At 43.2% G+C, this 26480-nt stretch overlaps 1 protein-coding gene across 4 annotated transcripts in view; it reads right to left on the bottom strand.

Annotated features, from left to right (window-relative positions):
- Positions 1-26480, bottom strand: part of CHCHD3 (coiled-coil-helix-coiled-coil-helix domain containing 3) — a 286033-nt gene that overhangs the window by 170525 nt on the left and 89028 nt on the right. For all 4 annotated transcript variants that reach the window (XR_014784221.1, XR_014784222.1, XM_084809043.1 and 1 more), the window contains exon 4: positions 20804-20948. Coding sequence is in view for 2 of the 4 variants with exons in the window: in XM_084809043.1 (XP_084665169.1) it covers positions 20804-20948 (145 nt within the window). In the remaining 2 variants the exon portion in view is untranslated. The remainder of the gene's footprint in view (positions 1-20803; positions 20949-26480) is intronic.

The following is a 26480-nucleotide window of genomic DNA, read 5'->3' as shown; positions in this document are numbered from 1 at the left end:
AAAAATAAAACACTGGGAAAAAACCTCCCCACAGCACTGAGAACAGGTGAAGATGAGTCAGATATAGGCAATACTGGTGGTTATTTTTATGATGCCATCAACATACATGATGCCCTTTAAGAGTTTCAAAGGCAAAAATAGATCGGTCCTAGCTCCAAGGAGCTTATGGTCTAAGAGAGACACAGCAGGGAAATGAATGCAGGGAGAGAAGAAGAGATATGAACAAGGGTAAGTGCAGATCTATGTTAAATCAGCAAACTAGCCTCTGTGATGCCTCACAATGCACATCCAGGGACATACTTGCAGGTTGCAGGCATTGTTCCTTCTTCCCAGTGTCACTTACTGTTGTCAAAAGCAGCTGCTTGTCTTTTCTCACCCCTTCTCCTCTTTCCATCGTACCAAGAACACCCCAAGAACTTAACAAAAATGCATAACCAACATCCTCCACTGTTGAAACTTACTATGAATCCTGGATTATCTATGAGGAATCCATGTGTGTTTCAAACTAAGCCACAGCTACCATCACAATATAAGAAACCTTCAAGCCTGTGAGAGATACGACGCAAACAAAAACAAAAAGTTATACCTCCCCCACCCACCTCACACTGATCATCAAAGGCAAGGAATGAGGTGCAAAATCTGGACAAAAGGATAACATAAGGATGCCTACCTCACATTTTGAGAAATAGTCCTTCAAAGCAAAGAGTTCAAAAGTGGGAATGATTCCCATTGCCAGGATCTAAGCGTAACCTAAATGTTGCCCCTCAACAATAGGCCTTGATTCCAAGACAGAAGGACCCTCAATCAGCATCTCAGGGGACACAACAAATAGTCTGAACAAAATGCCTGCCCAGACTGAAGGTTTGGGAGCTCCAGTTATTGGAGTGATCCCCAGTGAAGTCAGACTTCTTATAGGATGGAGAACCAGGGCTTTCCCCAAACAGAGACAACCTGTGGGGCTTCTCTACAGGAACTATCAATTGCCATCTTCTCCCCACCCATACCCAACTCATGTAAGGCACAAGTGGACTCAGTGGCGTGCAGCACCTTCTATCATCTTAGACTGATATACCCTAACCCTTATATTTCTTTATCTGAACAAACAACCTAGCTACAGTTATCCATGGTATGTTAACCTCTCATCTGAATTACTGCAATGTGTTATACGTGGGGCTGCCTTTGAAAATGGTCTAGAAACTTTAGCTGCTCCAAAATAGGGCAGTGAGATTGTTAATGAAGGCTGATCAAAAAGAACTTATTACACCAGTCCATTTCCAGGCCCAGTTCAAAGTAGTGGTATTAACTTTCATAGCACTAAACAGCTTGGGGCCAGGTTACCTGAAGGATTGTCTCTTCCCATATAGACCTGCCCAGATTCTAAGATCATCTTCAGAGGCCCTTCTCTGGGTATCCCTGCCAAATGAAGTCAGAAAAGCAGCTACTAAGAAGAGAGCCTTTTCTGTTGTGGCACGCCAGTTGAGGAATGCCTTCTCCAGAGAGGCTGGCCTGGCGCTTATGCTGTGGTCTTTTTGGTACCTGGTAAAGACCTTCTTATTTTCCCAAGCATATTAGTCTTTCAGTTTCTGTCATTTTTAAGTCTGTTATTGTATTTTTAAACCTTTATACTACTGCTGATTTTTACTTTGGTTTTATACTATGGTTTTAAACTTTTAAAAGTTTGATATTATGTTTTATCACGCTGTATTTTATGGTTTTAATTGTTGTGCATTGCCCAGAGTGCTTCAGCTATTGGGTAGTATAGAAATGTAACAAATTAATAGATATATACATACCCTGGCTCAGGAGCCCATTAGGGCTCAATCCCAACACAAGACTCGGAAGGAAGATGACCAAAGGCAGGCAAAAACACTTGCCAGGTTGTAAGACATGCTTCTCCTAAAGGGTACAGTAATATGAGTGCTTTCATAAGAACAGCCGTGCTGGATCAGGCCAAGGGTCCATCAAGTGCAGCATTCTGTTCACACAGTGGCCAGCAGCTGTTGACCAGGAACCCACAAGCAGGACACGAGTGCAATAGCACCTTTCTGCCCATGTTCCCCAGCAGCCCCACTCTCAAGTTTTGACAGGATCAGAACCTTCACATGTCATAGTGAAGGGCCACACAACAGGGATCTGATGCAGAGCTTTGAAGTCTCTCTGTATTGAAGAGGCAGTTGCTGAGTCTTATTGCCAATATCATGTGACTTTGCCTCCTCTTCTAGAACCTTTGGCTGTACTGTTCCTTGGACCTTGCTTAATATTTTGCCTAGTGGACTCCCTAACCAGTCCCTATCGGCCTCCTAAATGTCTGTCCAGGCCATATGCTACAGAAGACCTGAGCAGATCAGGGCCCAGGCAAGACAGTTCAAATTAAATAATTTATAGTAACAAAAGTAGTTAGAGGGAAATGCTTCCAGAGCACGAAATGCAGATGCGTTGATCTAGGTCAATATGAGCTTCAGTCCCCACAGCATTGAGTCCTCAAGTATTTAACTACAGCAGCCTTCCCCAAGCTGCTCCCCTCACGATATATTCGACTACAACTCCCATCATCCCCAGCCAGCATGGAGGGCACCACAATGGGAAAGCTGGACTAGAGAAACATTATTCTTCAAACTCTTCTCCATTCCCAGCACGTATTACAAATATTAACAGAAAATTCAATTAATATTCTATTGAAGTCTTTCCTCTCTTGTGCCAAAATACCAATAGTGCTAGGATATCCCTGCATTGTCTACTATCTTGACTTCATTTCACAAACCTGGTTGGCAGCTTTTGGGTTCAGACTTGCATAATACAAAAATTACTTGGCCACTGTTGTATTGTATATATTCCCTTTAAGAGCATAAAAAGAGCCATGCTGGGCTAGACCAAAGGCCTATCTAGTCCAGCATTCTTTGTTCCCACAGCAGCCAACTGGAAGACCCAACGGGAAGTCTACAAGCAAGATATGAGCACAATAGCACCCTCCCACTGACGCTCCCCAGCAACTGGTATTCAAAGGCATACTCTGATACTGGAGGCAATATATAGCCATTATGACTAGCAGCCATTGAAAGCCTCATCCTCCATGAGCTGCCTAATCCCCTTTTTAAAAAATATCCAAGTTGGGGGCCATTGCTACATCTTGTGGAAGCACATTTGATAGTTTAACTACGCTGTGTGAAGAAGGACTTAACGGTGTGAAGAAGGACTTCCTTTGTTGAGAAGTTTCTAGTGGCAGTATGATCTACATACATACGTACATAAATTTAATAAAGAAAAATAAAAAAATACTAATGAAGCAGTACAAACACTGGAAAAGTCTTGTACCAGTGGCTTGCTGGAGGTAAAAGCTGGCTTGCAGGTGTTTGGGGGGACACTTTTGAGAAATGTTTAAAATAAATTAATAGCCTAAAGTGCATTCAAATACCCTGTGTGTGTGTTGACGAAACATCCTCACTTCAAAAAATATACACGGGCAAGAACATTTTCTTGTATTTGGAATTCTCTTTTTCTTGATGTACTCTAAATGCCCTAGCAGAAATTATTATGAAAAGAAACCATTAAAGGTATGCTAATGACTATGAATTGTGACAGATGCTATAGAAACAGGCCTGTTGGCTCAGTCACAGCACCATTAACTATCTATCATAAAGTACTCTGAACTTGCTCATTTATTACTACTGCACAGCCCAAGGGGGGAGGGAAGCAGCAAGAGAGTTTCTCCAAGGCAAAATCATAAGCCACTTACTTATCCTAATGTCATGATCCCTACTGTTTATCTGCATGATAATTAGGAAAATGAGAAGGAGTGAAATATTGTTTTTTAAAACGTGATTGGAATTGAACAGCCTTCTAAAGCAGGGCAAGGTGGCAGCATACCATGTTAGCAGACCAAAGCAGAAAATTTAATTAGATGCAACAACTTCCATGTTAGCATAAAGCACAAGGTTACCAACCTTTGCTGTAGATGGCTTGTTGACCCCCCTCCAAATAAAGGGGGGAGAGGGAGAAAAAATAAATTTTGATCAAGCAAGAAACAAAATCAACAGAAATGTATTTGCATATTTGAGCTATGTTCCCAATCTTGCCTACATCAAGTAGAAGCTATTCCTAATAACCTATGTAGCACTTTTAATGATGCAGACTGCTGTACGCCCTGTGTTCACATTACAACACTGAAGTAACTCATTATTATTCCAACTGCAAAGCTATGGAACCAAGACAGAGAACAACTTCAAGGCCACCCTGCTAGGATGGCCAAATAAGAATGTAGGTCTCCCAGTTGAACATTTTATCCAGTGGACCACTTGGGTTTTGGAATCATGGGTAAACCTACGCATTCAAAAGCTGAACAGTATTAATCACTCAAGAGTGTCTGGGTTTGATCCAGGTGTCATGCACCGTAAGATTTAAACCAGGAGCCAATTCCCTATTCCATTTTCCATCCAGGCCAAACACCCAGAGGGGGGAACTGCAGACATTTCAGGCTAGGAAACAGACTGCTGATCCAAATGAGCCATTCAGCTGCCCTTTTGTGTTACCAGACTGTCCCTCTGGCTGCGTCTCTCTGGCTGCTTCCCTCCTTCCGCACCTGGTTCTTTGTCTGTTCTCTGGCCTATCCAATTCTGCTACCTCCTGCCATGTCCCTCCACCGTAGATACTATGGAACCAACTCTGATTTCCCATTTGGGTTACAGATGCCACTCCTGTTTGCTTCAGGCCATTTGTAACTGCCAGGATCTGATCCTAAAAGCACTTGTACACCAAAAGCCTGACACCAGCAAACACTTCTGCTGCAAGTTCTCCATGTATTTTAAATTTCCACACTGAAATGAATGGAGAACGCACAATGTTCATATTTGCCCAAAACTGCACCATTTCCTGAAAATGGGGCAGGGGAGAGAGAAAGAGACAGAGAGGAGAGAGAGAAAGCGCTAGCAAGCCCATTAACATGAACTACTGGTCATTCCTTATCATCCAACAACCTGAACATTTCCAGAGAGTTGTTATGGCATTAGAATCCCACGCTGTATGAAGAACAGCAGTATTTGGCTTAGAGGACAAATAGGTTCAAGGATGTGTAGAGCTACAGGGGAAGAGCCCCCAGATTTTCACACAGCCTACCTGGAGATGCTGGGGACTGAACCTGGGACCGTCTGCATGCCAAGCATGTATTCTACCACTGAGCCACTGCTCTTCCACGTTCAGGGAGGAAGGAGAAGCAATTCCCACCCACTTAACTATGGTTCAGACCAGTGTGATTATTCTTCTGGAACACCTGGACAACTCAATGATTTTTACACACCAATTGATTATTTTTATGAACAATTAAATGGACGTGTGTTCTTGGTATCCATGTCAGGGCACAAATCCCTTTATATTTTTAGTGTGCTGTTGTTGTTTTACTTTTTCCTCTCTTTTTCTTTTTAAAATGGCCATTTCTTATTCAGAACTTTTAGTGTTTTAAGAAGAAACATTTTAGCCAAATAAACCTCCAGTTGGAAATCAAATTCACAACCAAACATACTTACTTACAAGCATACTTAGAAGATGTAAATCCCACTGGAAATAAATGGGATTTACTTCCAAGTAAACATGATTAGGATCAGGCTGGGAGTTTATACTCTTACATGTGAAATTCTCTCCAGCTCCCTGGAAATGGTAACTGGCTGACAAAGATTTTAGCTTTTGCATGCAGGTAAATAAGCAAATTCAGTCTTCAAAAAGCACGTTACATAAATTCCAGAAATCTGTGGTGATTGCAGGCACTTATATAGCAGCACATAACATTTATGTTGTATAAATGACTACAAAGTCTGGTTAATTTTTGTTCTTTTGATAACACAGGTAATTTTCTCTTAGGTTGTCCTACCAATCAAAGAGAGCAGGCTTGATAAGGAAAGCCTCTCAGGTGGCACTTTTACATTTGCCATAATTTGGTAAATGAAAACTACTATTAGTTATTTCTTTCTTAACTGAAATTAATCTCCATTTTTCACCACAAAAGAAAAAAACAGATAAATAGCAGCAAAAATTCTTGTTATTCAACTCAGGGTTAAAAATACATATGCCTAAACAAGCCAAATTTGGTAAGAGAGAGAAGTGTCTAATCCAACAGACAAACAAACCATAAGATTTGTCATGCTACTTTGTCAGGACCGGGAGGAAAGATTTCTGTCAGGGGGACCAAGTTGTGATCCACTGCACACAGTTGCACCACATCATTTAGAATGACAAACCCTGACAGCTTTTTGATTCAGCTTTTGTCGCGTCAGTCTGCTGGTGAGGAAGACACACGCCAAAGGCTCAAAAGTAATCAAAGTATGGGGGGGGGAATAATAGACATACATGCAACATACCGATTGTTAGGAAGATAATGTTTCTTAAAACTAGTCCTTCAAGCTTGTATCTTGGGGCACAAGTAGGTCTCACCTCTTTATAATGTACTGGATCCCTCAAGAGAAAGCAAAGATCTGTACAGGAGGTCAGTATGTTCCCCCTTGCCTGGCTACGACTAAGAGTGATGGGGCTTGTTTCAAAAAGACAGCAAGGGGCACAAGCAGCTCATTCAATTAAGAGGTCAGGGAGCTCCAGCAAGACCAGTAATGTGGGAGATAAAGCGACAGTATTATGAACTCAGTTTTAATACACTACAACTAACAGGACAGGAAAACGAACTAGATATCAGACATTTAGCAGTTACAGGAACTCTGGGGGAAAGCGACCATGTTATGCTTGAGTTCTTGGTTCTAAAGGAAGCAAAAGACGAGTGTAGCAGAATGCGTGCCCTAGATTTTAGGAAAGCCCATTTTAATAAATGCAGAACAATGATTAGTAAGGTCCCATGGCAAGCGACTCTAGGGAGAAAAGGAGTCCAAGATGGGTGGGAATTTTTAAAAAAGGAAATTCTAAAGACACAATTACAAACAATTCCAACAAGAAAAAAAGGCAGAAGGCAACAGAAGAAGCCAATGTGGCTTCACAAAAAGCTAAAACATGACCTGAAAACAAAACAGGACACATCCAGGAAGTGGAAGGAAGGCCAAGCAACAAAGGAAGAGTACAGGAAGGTAGCACAGAAATGCAAGGATGGTGTCAGGAAGGCTAAAGCTGAGAATGAGCTGAGGTTAGCAAGGGAAGCTAAAAGCAACAAAAAGGCTTTCTTCAGCTACGTGCATAGTCAAAGGCAGAGGAAAGAAATGGTGGTTCAACTATTAAATAAGGATGGCAAAATGATAACAGACGACAAAGAAAAGGCAGAGGTGCTCAATTCCTACTTTGGCTCAGTCTTCTCCCAAAAGAGGGTCTATGACCCCCCAGCAAAGGCAAAGTACAGGCTGAAGGGGCAGGACTGCAGCTTCAGATCTATGCACATATGGTCAAGGATCACATCATTACTTTGAATGAGTTCAAATCTCCAGGGCCAGATGAACTGCATCCTAGAGTCATAAAGGAACTGGCAGAAGAACTCTCAGAACCTCTGTCTATTCTCTTTGAGAAATCATGGATGGGTGAAGTGCCAGGTGATCGGAGGAGGACTAATGTTGTCCCTACCATCAAAAAGGTCAAAAAGGAGGAACCTGGGGACTACAGACCAGTCAGTCTGACATCAATCCCTGGGAAAATTCTGGAGCAGATGATAAAGCAATCAGTCTGGAAGCACCTTGAAAAAAATGCAGGGATTACTTGAAACCAACATGGATTTGTCAAGAACAAATCCTGCCAGACGAATCTGATCGCATGTTTTGATCAGATCACCTTGCTTGTGGGCTGGGGGAATGCTGTGGACATAATACACCTTGACTTCAGCAAAGCTTTCGACAACGTGCCCCATGATCTCCTGATGAGCAAACTAGCTCAAAGTGGGCTAGATGAAACAACGATCCGGTAGATCCACAGTTGGCTACAGAATCGGACTCAAAAAGTGGTGATCAATGGGACCTTCCCAAACTGGGGAGAGGTAATGAGCGGGGCACCACAGGGCTCAGTCCTGGGCCCAGTGCTCTTCAACATTTGTATTAATGACTTGGAGGAGGAGGTGCATGGAATGCTGATCACATTTGCAGATGACACAAAACTCGGCAGGATAGCTAATACCCTGGAAGACAGAAACAGAATTCAAAGTGATCTTGATTGGCTAGAGCACTGGGCAGAAAAAAACAGAAATTCAGTAGGGATAAATGCCAAGTTCTGCACTTTGGAAAAAGAAACCAAATGCACAGTTACAAGATGGGCAATTAGCAAGAAGGATCTTGTTATAGTTGTAGATCACAAGCTGAATGTGAGCTAACAGTGTGATGTGGCTGCAAAAAAGGCAAATGCTATTTTGGGCTGCCCCCTTCGTGGATCACTGCCTTGTTGTGGTGAAGGGGCTTGCGTACCTCAGTGAAGCCATCAGCTATGCCGTGCAGGGCCACCCCAGACGGACAGGTCATGGCGGAGAGGTCTGACAAAATGTGGTCCACTGGAGAAGGAAATGGCAACCCGCTCCAGTATTCTTGCCCCAAGAAAACCCCATGGAACGTATCATAAGGCTAGAAGAGATGACGCCAGAAGATGAGCCCCTCAGGTCGGAAGGTGTCCAATATACTACTGGGGAAGAGCAGAGGGAATTTCCAACTAGTGCCAGAAAGAGGGAAGTGTCAGGGTGGACACTGAGCCCATAGAATCCCAGAGTAGTTCTGATTCTGAGGAAGAGCAGTCACTCCTGGGAGAGGACTGCGCTCCTCTTTCCCAGGACCAACAGCTGACGGAGATTCCTCCCACCAGCATTCCTAGTTTAGTTAGCAGTCCAGGGACTGACCAAGCACAGATAGCAGACTTAGTGGATGCGCGACGCAGACGCAGAGAGCGGCGCCAGATGGAGGGCGCGGAAAGGAGGCGAAGTGCCAGGTTGGCGCGCAAACAACGGCTGCGCCCAGAGGCTCCAAGGGAAAAGGGGAGGGACTCTCCCTAGTCCTTAAGTTCAGGAGTCTGCCAGTAATTCCCTTTCAAATGGGGACCAACTGTTCCAACTTAGGGCATAAGTACTGTGCTGCTCAGATCTAGTTGCAATCAGTATAGCTGTTAAGTTGTAAAAGAAGAATAAAGCTTTGAAAGGAATTCCTTTGTCTGAGTCTAGACTTGGCTACTGGTTTAGACTGAGAGAGACCTCCAAGGAGCCCTCGACAGGAAGTGGCTGGGCCAAAGCCGAAAGGACACTCAGCTGTCGATGTGTCTGGTGGTGAAAAGAAAGTCCAATGCTTTAAAGCACGATATTGTTTAGGAACCTGGAATGTCAGATCAATGAATCAAGGTAAGCTGGAGGTGGTCAAACTTGTGATGGCAAGACTGAACATGGACATCTTGGGAACCAACGAACTAAAATGGACAAGCATGGGCGAATTTAATTCAGGTGACCATCACATCTACTACTGTGGGCAAGAATCCCTTAGAAGAAATGGAGTAGCACTCATAGTCAACAAAAGGGTGGGAAAAGCAGTACTGGGGTACAATCTCAAAAATTACAGAATGATCTCAGTACGAATCCAAGGCAAACCATTCAACATCACAGTAATTCAAGTCTATGCCCCAACCACTGAGGCCGAAGAAGCTGAGGTTGATCGGTTCTATGAAGACCTACAACACCTTCTAGAACTAACACCAAACAAAGATGTCCTCTTCATCATAGGGGATTGGAATGCTAAAGTAGGAAGTCAAGAAATCACCAGGATAACAGGCAAGCATGGCCTTGGTGTACAAAATGAAGCAGGACAAAGGCTGAGTTTTGCCAAGAGAACATGCTGATCATAGCAAACACTCTTTTCCAACAGCACAAGAGGCGACTCTACACATGGACATACCAGATGGTCAATATCGAAATCAGATTGATTATGTCCTTTGCAGCCAAAGATGGAGAAGCTCTATACAGTCAGTAAAAACAGGACCTGGAGCTGACTGTGGCTCACGTCATGAGCTGCTTCTTGCAAAATTTCGGCTTAAATTGAAGAACGTAGGGAAAACCACTAAACCATTCAGGTATGACCTCAATCATATCCCTTATGAATATACAGTGGAGGTGAGGAATAGATGTAAGGGATTAGACCTGATAGACAGAGTGCCTCAGAAACGATGGACGGAGGTCCGTAACACTGTTCAGAAAGCAACTCAATCCATCCCAAAGAAAAAGAAATGCAAGAAAGCAAAGTGGCTGTCTGATGAGGCTTTACAAGTAGCTGAGGAAAGAAGGGAAGAGAAAAGCAAGGGAGAAAGGGGAAGATATACCCAACTGAATGCAGAGTTCCAGAGGATAGCAAGGAGAGACAAGAAGGCCTTCTTAAATGAACAATGCAAGGAAATCGAGGAAAACAATAGACTGGGAAAGACTAGAGATCTCTTCAAGAAAATCGGAGGTATCAAGGGAACATTTTGTGCAAAGACGGGCATGATAAAGGACAAAGAAGGCAGGGACCTAACAGAAGCAGATGAGATTAAGAAGAGGTGGAAAGAATACACAGAAGAACTATACAGGAAAGATCTGAATGTCCCTGATAGCCATGAGAGTGCGGTCACTGAACTTGAGCCGAACATCCTCGAGAGTGAAGTCAAGTGGCCCTTAGGAAGCATTACTAACAACAAAGCTAGTGGAGATGACAGTATTCCAGCTGAGCTATTTAAGATCCTAAAAGATGATGCTGTTAAAGTGCTGCACTCAATATGCCAACAAATTTGGAACACTCAACAGCGGCCACAAGACTGGAAAAGGTTAGTTTAGATTCCAATTCCAAAGAAGGGCAATGCCAAAGAGTGTTCAAACTACTGTACAATTGCGCTCATTTCACATGCCAGCAAGGTGATGCTCAAAATCCTACAAGCTAGGCTTCAGCAGTATGTGAACCGAGAACTACCAGAAGTACAAGCTGGGTTTCGAAGAGGCAGAGGAACTAGAGATCAAATCACCAACATTCGCTGGATCATGGAGAAAGCAAGAGAATTCCAGAAAAACGTCTATTTCTGCTTCGTTGACTACGCTAAGGCCTTTGATTGTGTGGATCACAACAAACTGTGGCAAATTCTGAAAGAGATGGGAGTACCCGACCACTTTACCTGTCTCCTGAGAAACCTGTACGAGGGTCAAAAAGCAACAGTAAGAACCGGACATGGAACAACCGATTGGTTCAAAATTGGGAAAGGAGTACGACAACACTGTATATTGTCGCCCTGCTTATTTAATTTATATGCAGAGTACATCATGAGAAACGCCGGGTTGGATGAATCACAGGTCGGAATTAAGATTGCTGGGAGAATTATCAACAACCTCAGATACGCAGACGATACCACCCTAATGGTAGAAAGCAAAGAGGATCTAAAGAGCCTCTTGTTGAGGGTGAAAGTGGAGAGTGCAAAAGCTGGTTTGAAACTCCACATTAAAAAAATGAAGACCATGGCATCTGGCCTCATCACTTCCTGGCATATGGAAGGGGAAAAAATGGAAGCAGTGACAGAATTTACTTTCTTGGGCTTCAAGATCACCGCAGACGGTGACTGTAGCCATGAAATTAAAAGATGTTTGCTCCTTGGGAGGAAAGCTATGGCAAACCTAGACAGCATAGTCAGAAGCAGAGACATCACCTTGCCGACAAAGGTCCGTCTAATCAAAGCTATGGTTTTCCCAGTAGCAAAGTATGGCTGTGAGAGCTGGACTATAAGGAAGGCTGAGCGCCAAAGAATTGATGCCTTCGAACTGTGGTGCTGGAGAAGTCTCTTACGAGTCCCCTGGACTGCAAGGAGGTCAAATCAGTCCATCCTAAAGGAAATCAACCCTGAGTGCTCATTGGAAGGACAGATACTGAAGCTGAAGCTGAAATATTTTGGCCACCTAATGCGAAGAGAAAACTCTCCGGAAAAGACCCTGATGCTGGGAAAGACTGAAGGCAAAAGGAGAAGGGGACGGCAGAGGATGAGATGGCTAGATAGCATCACCGATGCAATGAATATGAACTTGAGCACGCTCCGGGATAGAGCGCAGGACAGGAAGGCCTGGCGTGCTATGGTCCATGGGGTCACGAAGAGTCGGACACGACTGAACGACTGAACAACAACAACAACAATGGCTCTGGGCTTCCTACCAGGTCTGGGTCTGCTGCTGCCTGAACTCTCAAGAGTCATGGGATGAAAGGAGGGGGATCAAGGCAGGGAACAGAGGGGTTATTGGGGGGCTCAGGTGAGGCATCCACAAAATGGGGCTCTTCAGGTTGCCTTTGGACTTCTCCTCCAGGTCTTCAGGTGGAATGGGGTTCTCTGGGGGTCCCAAACGTCTTCCTCTGAAGAAGTCCCTCCAGAGTCTGAGTCAGATAGGATCCTAGCAAACTAGTACTGGGCTGTGGCAATTCAGACTTTAGGCGGTGGAGGTATGTCACCTTTCTGAACACTCCTGCCATACAAATACAAGTACACGAACTAACATAGGGAGAATACTGGGCTAGAATCGTTCTACAAAACATGGCTAGGTTTCTATATAAAAGGATTTTTTTTGGTACGGAAGAGCTGATCCCACCCATAAGCTGAAGTGGTACAAGTCCAGGAAGTATTTTTACCATTTCATCTGCTCGCTGTGCAGGACAGGCCTGATTTTCAAATTTTATGGCAGCAGAGCTACCAAGGCTTTATTCTGGACATGCCTTAAGAGCATTGAAACAGAAAGGGCTGCAGTTGGCCCCTACCCACTCTGCCAAAACGTTGTATGTACTAAACACATCCATGCTTTCCAGACTCTTAAACAGGACAAGCACCTTCCTGAGATTAGTCAGGAATAAAAGCACACTCACCCAAAGCTCTACAGGCAATATTCTTCTAGTACCACAGTGAGTTTGACAGCCAATTTCATAACGCATTTTCAGTCTTCACCATTACTGACAGTTGTATCTAATAATAAGGAAATCTTCATGACAGCAAACACAAAGTAATTGGGTTTAATTCTGTTCTGGATCCAGCCCTAATATCAAGTATGAACACTAATTTATTGAACATTTTCACAACATTGCAAATAATCATTGTTGAACTTTCTAGTCTTGCCATTTTGGTTTTTTGCTGCTTGGGTAGGCCTAAAATAACTAATCACATTCTGGTTTAGGCTATGTAGTTTCCTTCAAATTATTTCAGAATCATATAAAATGACTCGTTTTTCTATTAAAATGATGAATGAGCTAAATGAGGTATGTAATAAAATACTGTAGGCATGTAAACAAACAAGTGTTCTCTCAAGGGAGAGTGCTTTACCTTGTTTGGCAATTCTGCCCTGCAGCATTTTCTAGCCAAGTCATCCTTAAAACATAGTTAGCATAGGAAGGAATGTCTGGTCAAGAGCAGGAAAGGTCAGGTGTAATCTGCTTCTGAAGAAAATCAGAAGCCCTCCTGTGGTCAAATGTGAACAAGTTAAAAACAATGGAGACAAATGGGGCTGCTAGTGAAAAAAAATACCCTATTTGCAGTATGTTGTTGGAAGCTATCGCTCAGGACTATGGAGAGAGATCTAACGAGTAACGTGAAAAAAAATTATCTGGTTCACTGATATCATGTGCATTGGAGAAACTCATCTGACCTAGTGAACATGTAAGCAGCAACCAGCCATCCATGGTGAAGAGTTCTCAGCATCTGGTGCAAACAGCAGTACACAGCAATGATAGAACCATGGAGGGGCCCTTGTAGGGCATCTTTCCCAGCCCCCTACTCAATCCAAGAAATCCAGAGTTAAGAGTACCCGCAAAAGATGGCTGCCTAGTCTCAGCTTGAAGACCTCCAGCAAGGGAGAGCCCACCATCCCTCTAGGTAATGGGTTCCATTGTCGAACTGCTCTTACTGTGAAGTTGTTTCTGATAATCTTCAACCAAAATCTACACTCCTGTAACTTAAGCCCACTAGATCTGGGGCAAAAGGGAACAAGTGTTTGCCCTCTTTCATGATTCAGCCTTTCAGCTATTTCAAGTCGCCTGCTCCCAGTGTTTTCTTCAACAAGCTAAATATGCCCACTTCCTTCAACCATTCCTCATTAGGATTGTTTTCCATACCCACTACTGTCATGTCCTCTCTGGAGGAATCCTCTTTGGAGGACAACCTAGAGCTCCCTGAGAATAACATTTCAGAGGAGCAGCTGGCTTCCAAAAGACTGTGAGAGAGATCAGGTGGATCCTGGACCCTCAGGAGAGACAATATCTGAACTGCCCTCTCGAGACACGGAGAGGCCTTGTTCTGATTCAGAGGCAAAAGCCGAGCTACTGCCTAGTCTGAGGGAGTACAGGCACCTAAAGGTACAGGATGGGCCAGCCACCAGGTAAAGAAGTGTCTGCCTCAGGAACAAGACTCCCTGTGAGTAAAGAGTTAGTCATAAGTAAGACTCTCTTCACGAGTAAGATCTTTTCTCGGGTGAGACTGATGGCCTGCAGCTGTGCCTGGGCAGGGCTCTGAATTTTGTTGTTCAGTCGTTCAGTCATGTCCGACTCTTCATGACCCCATGAACCATAGCATGCCAGGCCTTCCTGTCCTGCGCTCTCTCCCGGAGTGTGCTCAAGTTCATATTCATTGCATCGGTGATGCTATCTAGCCATCTCATCCTCTGCCGTCCCCTTCTCCATTTGCCTTCGATCTTTCCCAGCAGCAGGGGCTTTTCCAGCAAGTTTTCTCTTCGCATTAGGTGGCCAAAATATTTCAGCTTCAGCTTCAGTATCTGTCCTTCCAATGAGCACTCAGGGTTGATTTCCTTTAGGATGGACTGATTTGACCTCCTTGCAGTCCAGGGGACTCGTAAGAGTCTTCTCCAGCACCACAGTTCGAAGGCATCAATTCTTTGGCGCTCAGCCTTCCTTATAGTCCAGCTCTCACAGCCATACATTACTACTGGGAAAACCATAGCTTTGATTATACAAATCTTTGTCGGCAAGATGATGTCTCTGCTTCTGACTATGCTGTCTAGGTTTGCCATAGCTTTCCTCCCAAGGAGCAAGCATCTTTTAATTTCATGGCTACAGTCACCGTCTGCAGTGATCTTGGAGCCCAAGAAAGTAAATTCTGTCACTGCTTCCATTTCTTCCCCTTCTATATGCCAGGAAGTGATGGGGCCAGATGCCATGATCTTCATTTTTTTAATGCTGAGTTTCAAACCAGCTTTTGCACTCTCCACTTTCACCCTCAACAAGAGGCTCTTTAAATCCTCTTCGCTTTCTGCCATTAGGGTGGTATCGTCTGCATATCTGAGGTTGTTGATAATTCTCCCAGCAATCTTAATTCCGACCTGGGATTCCTCCAACCCAGCATTTCTCATGATGTACTCTGCATATAAATTAAATAAGCAGGGCGACAATATACAGCCTTGTCGTACTCCTTTCCCAATTTGGAACCAATCGGTTGTTCCATGTCCGGTTCTTACTGTTGTTTCTTGACCCTCGTACAGGTTTCTCAGGAGACAGGTAAGGTGGTCTGGTACTCCCATCTCTTTAAGAATTTGCCACAGTTTGTTGTGATCCACACAATCAAAGGCTTTAGCATAGTCAATGAAGCAGAAATAGACGTTTTTCTGAAATTCTATTGCTTTCTCCATGATCCAGCGAACGTTGGCCATTTGGTCTCTAGTTCCTCTGCCTCTTCGAAACCCAGCTTGTACTTCCGGTAGTTCTCGGTTCACATATTGCTGAAGCCTTGCTTGTAGGATTTTGAGCATCACCTTGCTGGCATGTGAAATGAGCGCAATTGTGCGGTAGTTTGAACACTCTTTGGCGTTGCCCTTCTTTGGAATTGGAATGTAAACTGACCTTTTCCAGTCTTGTGGCCATTGTTAAGTGTTCCAAATTTGTTGGCATATTGAGTGCAGCACTTTAACAGCATCATCTTTTAGGATCTTAAATAGCTCAGCTGGAATACTGTCATCTCCGCTAGCTTTGTTGTTACTAATGCTTCCTAAGGCCCACTTGACTTCACTCTCGAGGATGTCCGGCTCAAGTTCAGTGACCGCACCATCATGGCTATCAGGGACATTAAGATCTTTCCTGTATAGTTCTTCTGTGTATTCTTTCCACCTCCTCTTAATCTCATTTGCTTCTGTTAGGTCCCTGCCTTCTTTGTCCTTTATCATGCCCGTCTTTGCACAAAACGTTCCCTTGAGATCTCCAATTTTCTTGAAGAGATCTCTAGTCTTTCCTATTCTATTGTTTTCCTCGATTTCCTTGCATTGTTCAATTAAGAAGGCCTTCTTGTCTCTCCTTGCTATTCTCTGGAAATCTGTATTCAGTTGGATATATCTTCCCCTTTCTCCCTTGCTTTTCGCTTCCCTTCTTTCCTCAGCGACTTATAAAACCTCCTCAGACAGCCACTTTGCTTTCTTGCTTTTCTTTTTCTTTGGGATGGATTGAGTTGCTGCCTCCTAAACAATGTTACGGACCTCCGTCCATCGTTTCTGAGGCACTCTGTCTATCAGGTCTAATCCCTTACATCTATTCCTCACCTCCACTGTATATTCATCAGGGATATGATTTAGGTCATACCTAAGTGGTTTAGTGTGTTTCCCTACGTTCTTCAATTTCAGCCAAAATTTTGCAATAAGAAGCTCATGATCTGAGCCACAGTCAGCTCCAGGTCTTGTTTTTACTGACTGTATGGAGCTTCTCCATCATTGGCTGCAAAGGACATAATCAATCTGGTTTCGATATTGACCATCTGGTGATGTCCATGTGTAGAGTCGCCTCTTTTGCTTCTGGAAAATAGTGTTTGCTATGATCAGCGTGTTCTCTTGGTAAAACTCTATGAGTCTTTGTCCTGCTTCATTTTGTACACCAAGACCACGCTTGCCTGTTATCCCGGTGATTTCTTGACTTTCTACTTTAGCATTCCAATCCCCTATGATGAAAAGAACATCTTTTTTTGGTGTTAGTTCTAGAATGTGTTGTAGGTCTTCATAGAACCGATCAACCTCAGCTTCTTCGGCATCAGTGGTTGGGGCATAGACTTGAATTACTGTGATGTTGAATGGTTTGCCTTGGATTCATACTGAGATAATTCTATCGTTTTTGAGATTGTACCCCAGTACTGCTTTTCCCACCCTTTTGTTGACTATGTGTGCTACTCCATTTCTTCTAAGGAATTCTTGCCCACAGTAGTAGATATGATGGTCACCTGAATTAAATTCACCCATGCTTGTCCATTTTAGTTCGCTGATTCCCAAGATGTTGATGTTCAATCTTGCCATCTCATGTTTGACCACCTCCAGCTTATCTTGATTCACTGATCTGACATTCCAGGTTCCTAAACAATATTGTGCTTTACAGCATCGGATTTTCTTTTCACCACCAGACACATCCACAGCTGAATGTCCTTTCGGCTTTGGCCCAGCCGCTTCACTCTTTCTGGCGCTACTTGGAAATACCCTCTGCTCTTCCCCAGTAGTATATTGGACACCTGAGCGGCTCAACTTCCGGTGTCATCTCTTTTAGCTTTGTGATACGTTCCATGGGGTTTTCTTGGCAAGAATACTGGTGTGTGTTGCCATTTCCTTCTCCGGGGCTCTGAATACTCAGGCTTAAAAGCCTTCAGTTCTAGGCAGAGAATTGCTGGAACAACATCTGTTCTCCAGCTCCCAGACTCCAGTCCTGCATTCCCCGAATCCCTTGCTCTCTGTTGATTGTGCGCCTTCAACCTTGCTCTCAGTACTGACTTTTGCTTGTTTCAAGGCTCTGTTGTGACACTGCCTGAAGGACAGTTTCCATCTTCACTGCCATGTTCCAATTTGAACCTGTTCCAACTTATCTATGTTTTTCTTAAAGTGCAGTGTCCAGAACATCAGATGAGGTTGGACTAGCAAGGAATGCAGTCAAACTATTACTCTGCATGACTTGGAAACTATTAATTCTATTAACAGAAACTATTAGTGCTATTAATGCAGCCTGAAATCACATAAGCCTTTTTTGCAGCCACATCACACTACTGAAATGTTTAGCTTGTGATCAACTATAAGGCTACCGTCCTTTTCATGTGTACTACTGCCAAACCAGGTATCCCCATCATATACCTACACATTTTATTTTATGGTGATGATTTGTCTAAACACAGAACTTTGTATTTACCTCTGTTGAATTTCATTTTGTTAGTTTTAGCACAGTTTTCCATTCTAGGATGCCACCACCACCCCTTTTCCTCTAACCCTGGGAAGGGGAGCTACAAACCATTTATCTGCCCGGGATGAGGAAGCAACCAGCTGAGACCTACTGACAGTAATCAGGCAGCCTTGTTTTCCTCTTACTTCCCTACAGGCATAAATCAATAAACACTGGTGGTGAACCAAGAGTCTAGGCAGGTGGGGACAGAGAAGCCTCTCTTGAAATTGCCAGGTCCAATATATTATTAAAGGATTATAAGAGAAGAAAAGGGAAAGCAGAGTGGGTGCTTGAATAATAACTGGTTTCAGGACAAAATGCAAAAGGCAGCACATGCATGTGCACACACTATATCTATTGCTACAATGGATCATTCTTCCAAATAATAATGATCAACTTCAGATGTTTTATCTGGCCCCAAGTGCACAGAACTATATTCCTTTGCCTCTTCAAGAGGAACTGAGACTCTAACATCACTAGAACCTCAATAAAATGGCTTTCCAAAATGTAAGGTCTTAATGACAGCTCATTCTGGCCCAAGCAGTGAAGCAAATGTGTTGACAGTAAATGTCAGGTCATAATAAGAAGATGGAGATATAACTGCCCTTGTGCACTTAGGTTATCTATAAAAGTATTTCTTAAATGCCACACTTTCCACTGCTCACCCTGACACTCAAAATTTCTCCATTGATGAAATGTCAATAAGCTATTTATGGCAATGTCACCACATTTAAAACTATTCCAATAAGAGTAAATCCAGTTGGTCCACATGCAGTTCGCAACACAAAATACTTAATGTGTTTTATGAGCTGATATACAGCTGTTACAGAATTAAAAGGCTGGTCGCTAAAATTCTTCTATGAAGCAAGCTCCTCCATTCACCATCACCTCACAGCACCCATTCCATCAGGCTGCACGGAGGGACTGCAGGGCCAGTCCACTGGTTCTACAGGGAGACCAGCAACATTTGCCTCCTCCTCTCCTTGGACTGTTTCCATTCCAGCTGATCACTGTAAGAACGGTATAATTAAAAAACAATACCTGAGTTTGCTTCTTCCCTCCTCTCTCCCAATCCCATTGTTATCATGTATTTTAGAGGGTAAGCCTAAGGGCAGGGACTGCCTTATTATTGACCTGGGAGCCTTTCTGGGCTGAAGAGCAGGACAAGAATGCTTCAAAGAAATAAGAGAATGTGTTGGAACCTATACAAAGACTGCAGAACTGTCCCAAGCAAAAGCATACTACTGTGAACACCTCATGGGCAAACAGGCTCCAGATTTAAGCTACTTAAGGCGCAATTCTATGGGGATGGCCTGAAGCCTCCAAGCTCAGAGGCTTATGGCCATCCAATGCAGAGTGGGAGGTGTGGCAAAGGCGACCTTTGCCTCTGCGCTCCTCCTGCTCTGCATTTCAGCTAGATGGGCTTTTCACCCATCTAGCTAAGGCATGGGGGAGGGGGAGGGAAGCAGGCTGGGGAGGCTGGAGGATTACTTGTAATCCGGCCTCCCCAGTCCCCTCCCCTCCCCACCGACGGGAATGTCCTCAATACCTTCCCTCCGAGGTTGCTTTTGTGACCTCGGAGAGGAAGCCAGCACGGTTCTCTCCATGCTGGCTGTGAGGGGGAGGGGAAGGGGGTGGGGAGCTCGAACCCCTGGGTCTGAGGGCAGAGTGCTGAATCCGACCTCAGATCCAAGACTCCAAACTATCCTTTGGCCCCCAGACACTGTCTAGGGGCCATAGGATTGCTGTCTTAGGCTGCAATCCTATGCACTTAGCTGAACGGAGCTTACTTCTGAGCAAACATGCACAGGATTATGCTGCTACATTCATTATTCCACTTCTTCCCATTTCCAGTGCCTCCTTACACACAGCCTTACAAAGTTTGAAAGTTTTGCCTTCTATTTCACAAGGTCAGTTTAATGGAAGATTATCACCTTCTCTCTTAGGTGCATAAAAGAACTTGAAGGCTAATAGTAACTTTCAGAATCAGAACCCTGGATTTACACATTATTATGCATATGAGGAAATAAACTCAAGGGAGAATGGCACAGTTTTAAAAAGCTTGGTTCTGGATGAAGAAAACAGCTATGGCTTCTTGCACAAGGAGACAAATAGGCCACCTTTTAGCCATACTGTGAGCTATAAAGCTATAAACATTTTTTTTTTAAATCATTATGGGATTAATCTGAAACTATTTCATTTCTTTGATGGGCCAACCCCTTGAATCAATGGTTCATGGATTGGACTCTAGTTTTTATAAGGTGCCAAAGTGATGACAAACACAAGTTTCATTCTTAAAGCCCTTATTAAAAAGTGCTCTGTGGTCATTATCTCTCCTCAACTCCGCACTTGCACAAGTCCTCTCCGGATACATGAAGCAGAGGAGTCAAATGCATTATGCAAGGTCACCAGCCTTGTAGAGATGGGACATTAGGCAGAATGGAAATGTCAAATGCCAAATACTTGACATAGCACCTTCATGTTCAAGCAGCACTGAGCTACTGAAACCACTGAATCTATGCCATTATCACAACATATACCAAAATACTGCTTCCCTTCTACTAGCCATTGCTCCCCCATGGCTTACTGCTATTTGAACCAATGGGGAAGGTGAAGCACCAGATGAGCTACCAGAACTCTTATGGGTCTTCTGTAACATCCATCCCTTGCCTGTCAACCTTGAAAAAATAAACTGCACTTACCAACAGCTGCGCTTTCAGGCGCTCCTCTTCAGTTGCCGCTCTCTCTCGAAGAATGGCTCTGGCCAAATGCTCATTCGAGGCGGCCCGCTCTCGCTCAAGAACTTTGCCAATTTCATCTCGCACATGCATTTGATTTTGTTTTAACCTACAGAAGAGGAAAAAGACAGACACAGATCTAAACTGTACTTTCGAAACATAACGCCTGTCTGGGCCAAAGCAATGAGATACAGATATCCTACACTAGATCCATTGAAACAAATGGGAGATTTGCGGGAGTCTATCAGACTTTCGTTTTAATGGAACCAACCCACTGAGACACGGGAAAACATTCCGCACAGCTTGTGCCCATTGATAATACCATAAAATACCTGGGAACTCTGGTACAGACACTAAATTACTGGTTTTAAAAAGGCTGAAGGAGCATCTAAGTATGAATGCCAGGCTTTATTATATGCATAAAGCTTGAAGTCTCACAACTAATGTTATTTCAACTTATTGGTACAGCACCAAGATATAAAAATCATTATGACTATAAAAATCCTATTTCCCAGTAAGATTAAATACATTATTAATATCTCTTCAGTTATGCATAGTGTATAGCCTGGGCACAGTTATCCTTATTCCAGGCCATTCTTGTTCAAAGTAAAGCTGTTTATCCAGCATCATGCTATCTGAAATCTTCTATGTTAAAACAGGATTTTTGAGCTGATGGTGTGTCAGCCTGTCTATCGAAATGTGCTCCTTGGTATGCCGCATTACTCCATTCAACCCATGCTACATAACCAGTATTACAATTTCCAAATGGAGAAAAGCCTTTACAGACTTACGATTTAAATCTGCAGGTCTTTATTGTCAGATTCCTTATGAACAAAGCGTCTGTCCATGTGGGGCCAATGTGCCTGAAGACCTCCCTCACTATGTACTTGTTTGCCCAATTTATGAGGACTTACAAACAGCCTTCTTTAGAGATCTAGACCTGCCATCAGGCATATCTGTTGGGTATTTGGTTAATTTTTTATTGGAAGACAAGTTCCCTTACGTTTCTGGAAAGGTGGCCTGCTTTAATTTTAAAGCAGCCATTTTAAGGGGGGAAAGTTTGTGATAAGTCAGACTATCTTGATGGACAATCCTTTATTTCTTAGAATGCTAGGTTTTATTATTATTTTGACTGACCAATGTATTTTACTCTGTTCTTTGTCTTTAACGTGTTCTGTATTTGTAATGACTTCTGCTACACAAAATAAGCTATATTTGATTTGATTCTGATCTGCTTATCTTTCATTACCTATTTACTGCCATGGAGGGAGCAATCCTGTAGCCACTAGACACTGTCTAGAGGGCCATAGAATTTTTTGATTTCTGGGAACCGAGGTCAGAGCCAGGGCTCCAAACACAGAAACCATGCCCCATGCCCCCGCCCCCTCATAGCTGGAATGGTTCTCTCCGCAATGGCTAAATCTCTGTGCTCGGAAACAGAGCATGGAGACGATGAAAAGGGGGATGGTCCCGGGGGTGGGGAGGAGACTGCAGAAGCCACTTTACCCAGCTTCCTATGCGTTGCGCGGCCTCCTTCCCTCCCCCTCCCCAAAGCCGAGGCTAGACAGCTGAAATTGGCCATCTACCCAAAAATGCAGGGCAGCCGGAGCACAGGGGCGGGGATTACCTCTGTGCTACGGCCGCCCTGCAATGGATACTCGGCAGCCTCCGACTTTGCAACGTGCTGACTATCTCAACAGGATTGCACACTAACGGCCTTAACCCACACATAACTTTGTGCAAGAGTTACTTCTTATTCACCATCAGGAGCTTGCCTGGATAGACAGACAAAAGCCCACCTGCATGCAGGTAGGGATCCAAAACAACAGTCTATAGACTAGGGCAGCTGAACAGGGAAGGTACAAGGAGAACTGAAGGGAGGTAAACAAGCAAACCTAGACAGCTTGGAGCAATGGAGCCCTGAATAACAAGCAGTGATTCACTAGCAGAATGCCCAAGAGTGGGAGCCTCCCCAAAGTAGACATTTTATATATGGCACCCACCAATGGGGAAGACAGGCTGCTAGTCAACCAAGACCTAAGTAATTCATGAAGAACTGCAAAAGGTTGGAAGGTTCCATTGCTGCTAGGATGGGCTATAAATGCTGCTGCCTCTCCTGCTCAGGTTCTGCCTGGACTCAAAAAGCCCAGGTTCTTTTCCTAATACAGCCAACATGTGACACCACCTCTACAGCAGGAGATTTAAGCCCTTGTTATGCTTTGAGATCTAGACAATATTAGTGTTCTTCTGACCCTTGGTATGATCAGTCTATTGCAGGAAATTCAAAATTATGAGCAGACAACCTCAAAAGCTGCCAAAACGAATGACATTAGTTTTAAAATACCTGCCATTCTAACACTGCACATTTTTATACAGGGACTAAAATATGTATTAAATAATACAGCTAATAAAATACACCTGCTTTATGTGTGTTCTCATGCTGAGCACAAAGTCAACATCTGAAAGTTTGCCGCTGGTAACAGAATATGAAATACAGCTCTTCGAACAGGCTTAGGAAATCGTAGCAGAGATGAGGTTTCCAAGTTCTCACTGCTTTTGTCCGTTACCGAGGGAGCTTCAGAGAACAAATCATTATGTCTGGGGTCACTTTGTGAAAAACATTCCCCCTCCCCTCTCCATTACAGAGCTTTATATTTTCCCCCAAGGAAATGGTTAGAGGTTGGGGACGGAGGAAAACAGACAATAACAATTTGAATTGCCTTTGTGCTCCAGATACAACCCTCCGGAATGTGAACCAAAGGGGAGTTTTTATCAAGTTTATTAAGCAGCATCTTCAATTACTCAAGCAGAAAGTTAGATTATGCAGACATGGCCCAAATTCCATTAAGTGATTTCCCAAGATCCTCCAAATTATTCCAACCAAATCGAATCTATTGCACAATCAATGATGCAGAAAAAGGAAAGGCCAAATCAACATGCACAAATTTGAGGCTGGTGAAGACAAAGATGATCTGAAATAGAAGAGCTGTTGGGTTTTGTTAGGGATAAAACAGCACTCCCTTACCACTTCATCAGTACCACTTTATTATTGGTGTGGTAACTAATCTGTGATTAGTCATTTTGGGAATGCCATCCTGAGACAACATGGGGCAATTCTGACTCTCACAGGCTAACTCTGAAATGGTCCAGTCAACACATATATAGGAAGTTAGATTAGAACTGGTCATCTACAAATGGGGAGCTGCAACAAAAGGCTGTAGTGCCGATGTGGGTAACCTCAGGTCTGAGAGCCAAATCCGACCCTCCTGGGCTCCCCAGGTGGCCATGCCCCCTTTCCCCAGCCCCCACCCCCTTTTCCCCAACCACCAATCATTAGGCAGTTTCCTGGCTTTTGTGAAGTTTTTTCACCATTCTAAAATGTTGAAATGCCTCTCCTAAGGCTTAATTACTGGCAGTCAGAGCTTTACACTAAAAAAGGCTTTTGTATTTTGGCCCTCTTTTGCATTTGGCCCCACCTACCACTGGAATGTGGCCCTCGAAAGTTCCTCCAAAACTGAATTTGGTCCTTGGTCTGAAAGAGGTTCCTCACCCCTACTGTATGTATACCCAGCCCCCCTGTAGCACTTGTTTGGGGTTCAGTGGGGAGACTTTTTTTCTTTTCACCCTCTTAAAACTTTCCCCGACTCTGCTACTTAGTGCTAAAGCTCTCCAATATCCATTCAGAACTACCATCTTTAAAAAAAAAAAAACACCTCTCTTTTTTCAGCCTAAACTTGGATTTCCATTTTTCCACAAGAATTTCATGTTGTTGGTTTTGGTGTGTGCATGTTTTTAATTGCTACAGTTAAGGAGCAACACATACATCGCTTTGTTAATTCCAAGTATTCTCAAGGCATTAAAAAAACAGGAAAGGCCATCAGGCATATCCTCGATGAAAATCAACAGGCAGCCTCTCTTTAGAGTACCTGAGTGATATGATGAAATTTCTTGTTCTGCATTCTAGTATAGCCATTTATCCCACTCATAGCTCCATAAAATTGTTCAATAGCATCTCCTTATAGTATATTTAATCATAATTAGCACTAACCCTGGTTGAAATCCAAAACATACAGTGAACGAATAGTTTAGTTTGCCAAACTAAGCACTATCCTGAGGGCACATATATGGTAACGTAAGTGTAACCTGCTTGCTGACCTTGAAGCAGAGACCTGCATGTTGTCTTTGAAGCAAAGGCTAGAGAGGCAGGGTATACATGCAATACTTAACCACAGCTAATGCATCCCCTTTTATTGTTTATTAAAATTATTTCTCTCCTGCCAGGCACTCAAGGCAGTTAAAATTGTTTTGGATCACTTTTGAAAAAACAAAAATCAATAATAATATACAAACTAAAAAATTAAGTGCAGAACAACAGATGAAGTAAACCTGATAACAAAATAGGTGAAAGACGGTCAGGAATGAAATACTCAGAACATTTGACATGCCAAAAAGGTATTCAGTGGGCGTCTAAACGTCATCAGGGAAAGAGCCAAATGAGCCTCCCAGCTTGGAAGATTCCAAAATAGTTAAATGTTAATGCCAAGCCATGGTTTCCCAGCCTGTTTTGCAGACAAGCCTCAACCACAGTCTACACACTTAACCACGCTTACACTAAGCCCATGCTCAAGTTAAACCAATAGTTGAGCACCATATCTGCAAATGGCCATTGTATAAACAATCATAGAAGGTTCAATTCTACAGATGAAATGAGACAAAAAGAGAAATGATCAAATTCATAATAGATAGAAAACTTAGGCTTTTTAATGTTAAAATAAAAACAAAGATCAGAAAGATGTGTTAGAAAACAAGCTTTATTCACAACTTCACAACAGCATCTTTAAAAGAAAACCAATTCCTTTTTCTCTTGGGAGTCTTCCTGCAACAAATTTATTTCAAACAAACTTTGAAATTTTGTGCGTCTTCTGAAGTTGGACATCACCATTATGACAATGCCTACAGAGCTTTATTGACCTGAGTGTTTTGCTCAAATATCCCAAACTCACTTTAGATTCACCCGAGTTTCAGTGTAAGCAGGACAGTTCTGAATGCAAACCTGACTTATTTGCATTATGTAATTGCATGGCTTGAAGGAGCTTAATGAAACAAACACAAGTCATTGCTGCCCTAAGATCTCAAACACTTGCGTGCATCAACTTACAGTAGTTTTCTCCCTCAGCACGTTTTATTGGCATTCAGTATGCACTGCAACCGAAAGAGAATACACACCCGCTAAATCTCCAACAATGAGCATTGCCATCTACCTCAATGTTAGATAAATAAATATGAGACGTGAAATTTATATGCAAGCGCACAGATATACAGCAAACCCTATTGTCTTAGTTTAACTCTTCAACAGGCATTCAAAAAAAGTTTTTTAAGTACCAAGATTATTTTGTCTGCACTGCAATCATGTCTGTGAAATTCGCTACCACAAGATGCAGCGATGGAGTGGCTGCCAATGTGGATGGCTTTAAAAGGAGATTACATGAATTCACAGAGGATATCATGGCGATCACTCGTGACTAAGATTGTCTTGCAGGGGTAGAGTCTTAGCAGTGGGTCTGGAGACGTTGGGAGACGATGATCACGCATTCGAATAACATGGCCGGTCCAGCGAAGTTGATGTTGGAGAATCATTGTT

The sequence above is a fragment of the Heloderma suspectum genome, chromosome 7, assembly GCF_057233095.1.
Source record: "Heloderma suspectum isolate Gila_16-S chromosome 7, 16-S_ref, whole genome shotgun sequence".
Lineage (NCBI taxonomy): Eukaryota > Metazoa > Chordata > Lepidosauria > Squamata > Helodermatidae > Heloderma > Heloderma suspectum.
Note: the sequence above shows the minus strand (reverse complement) of the source record. Positions and strands in the feature narration are given on the sequence as shown.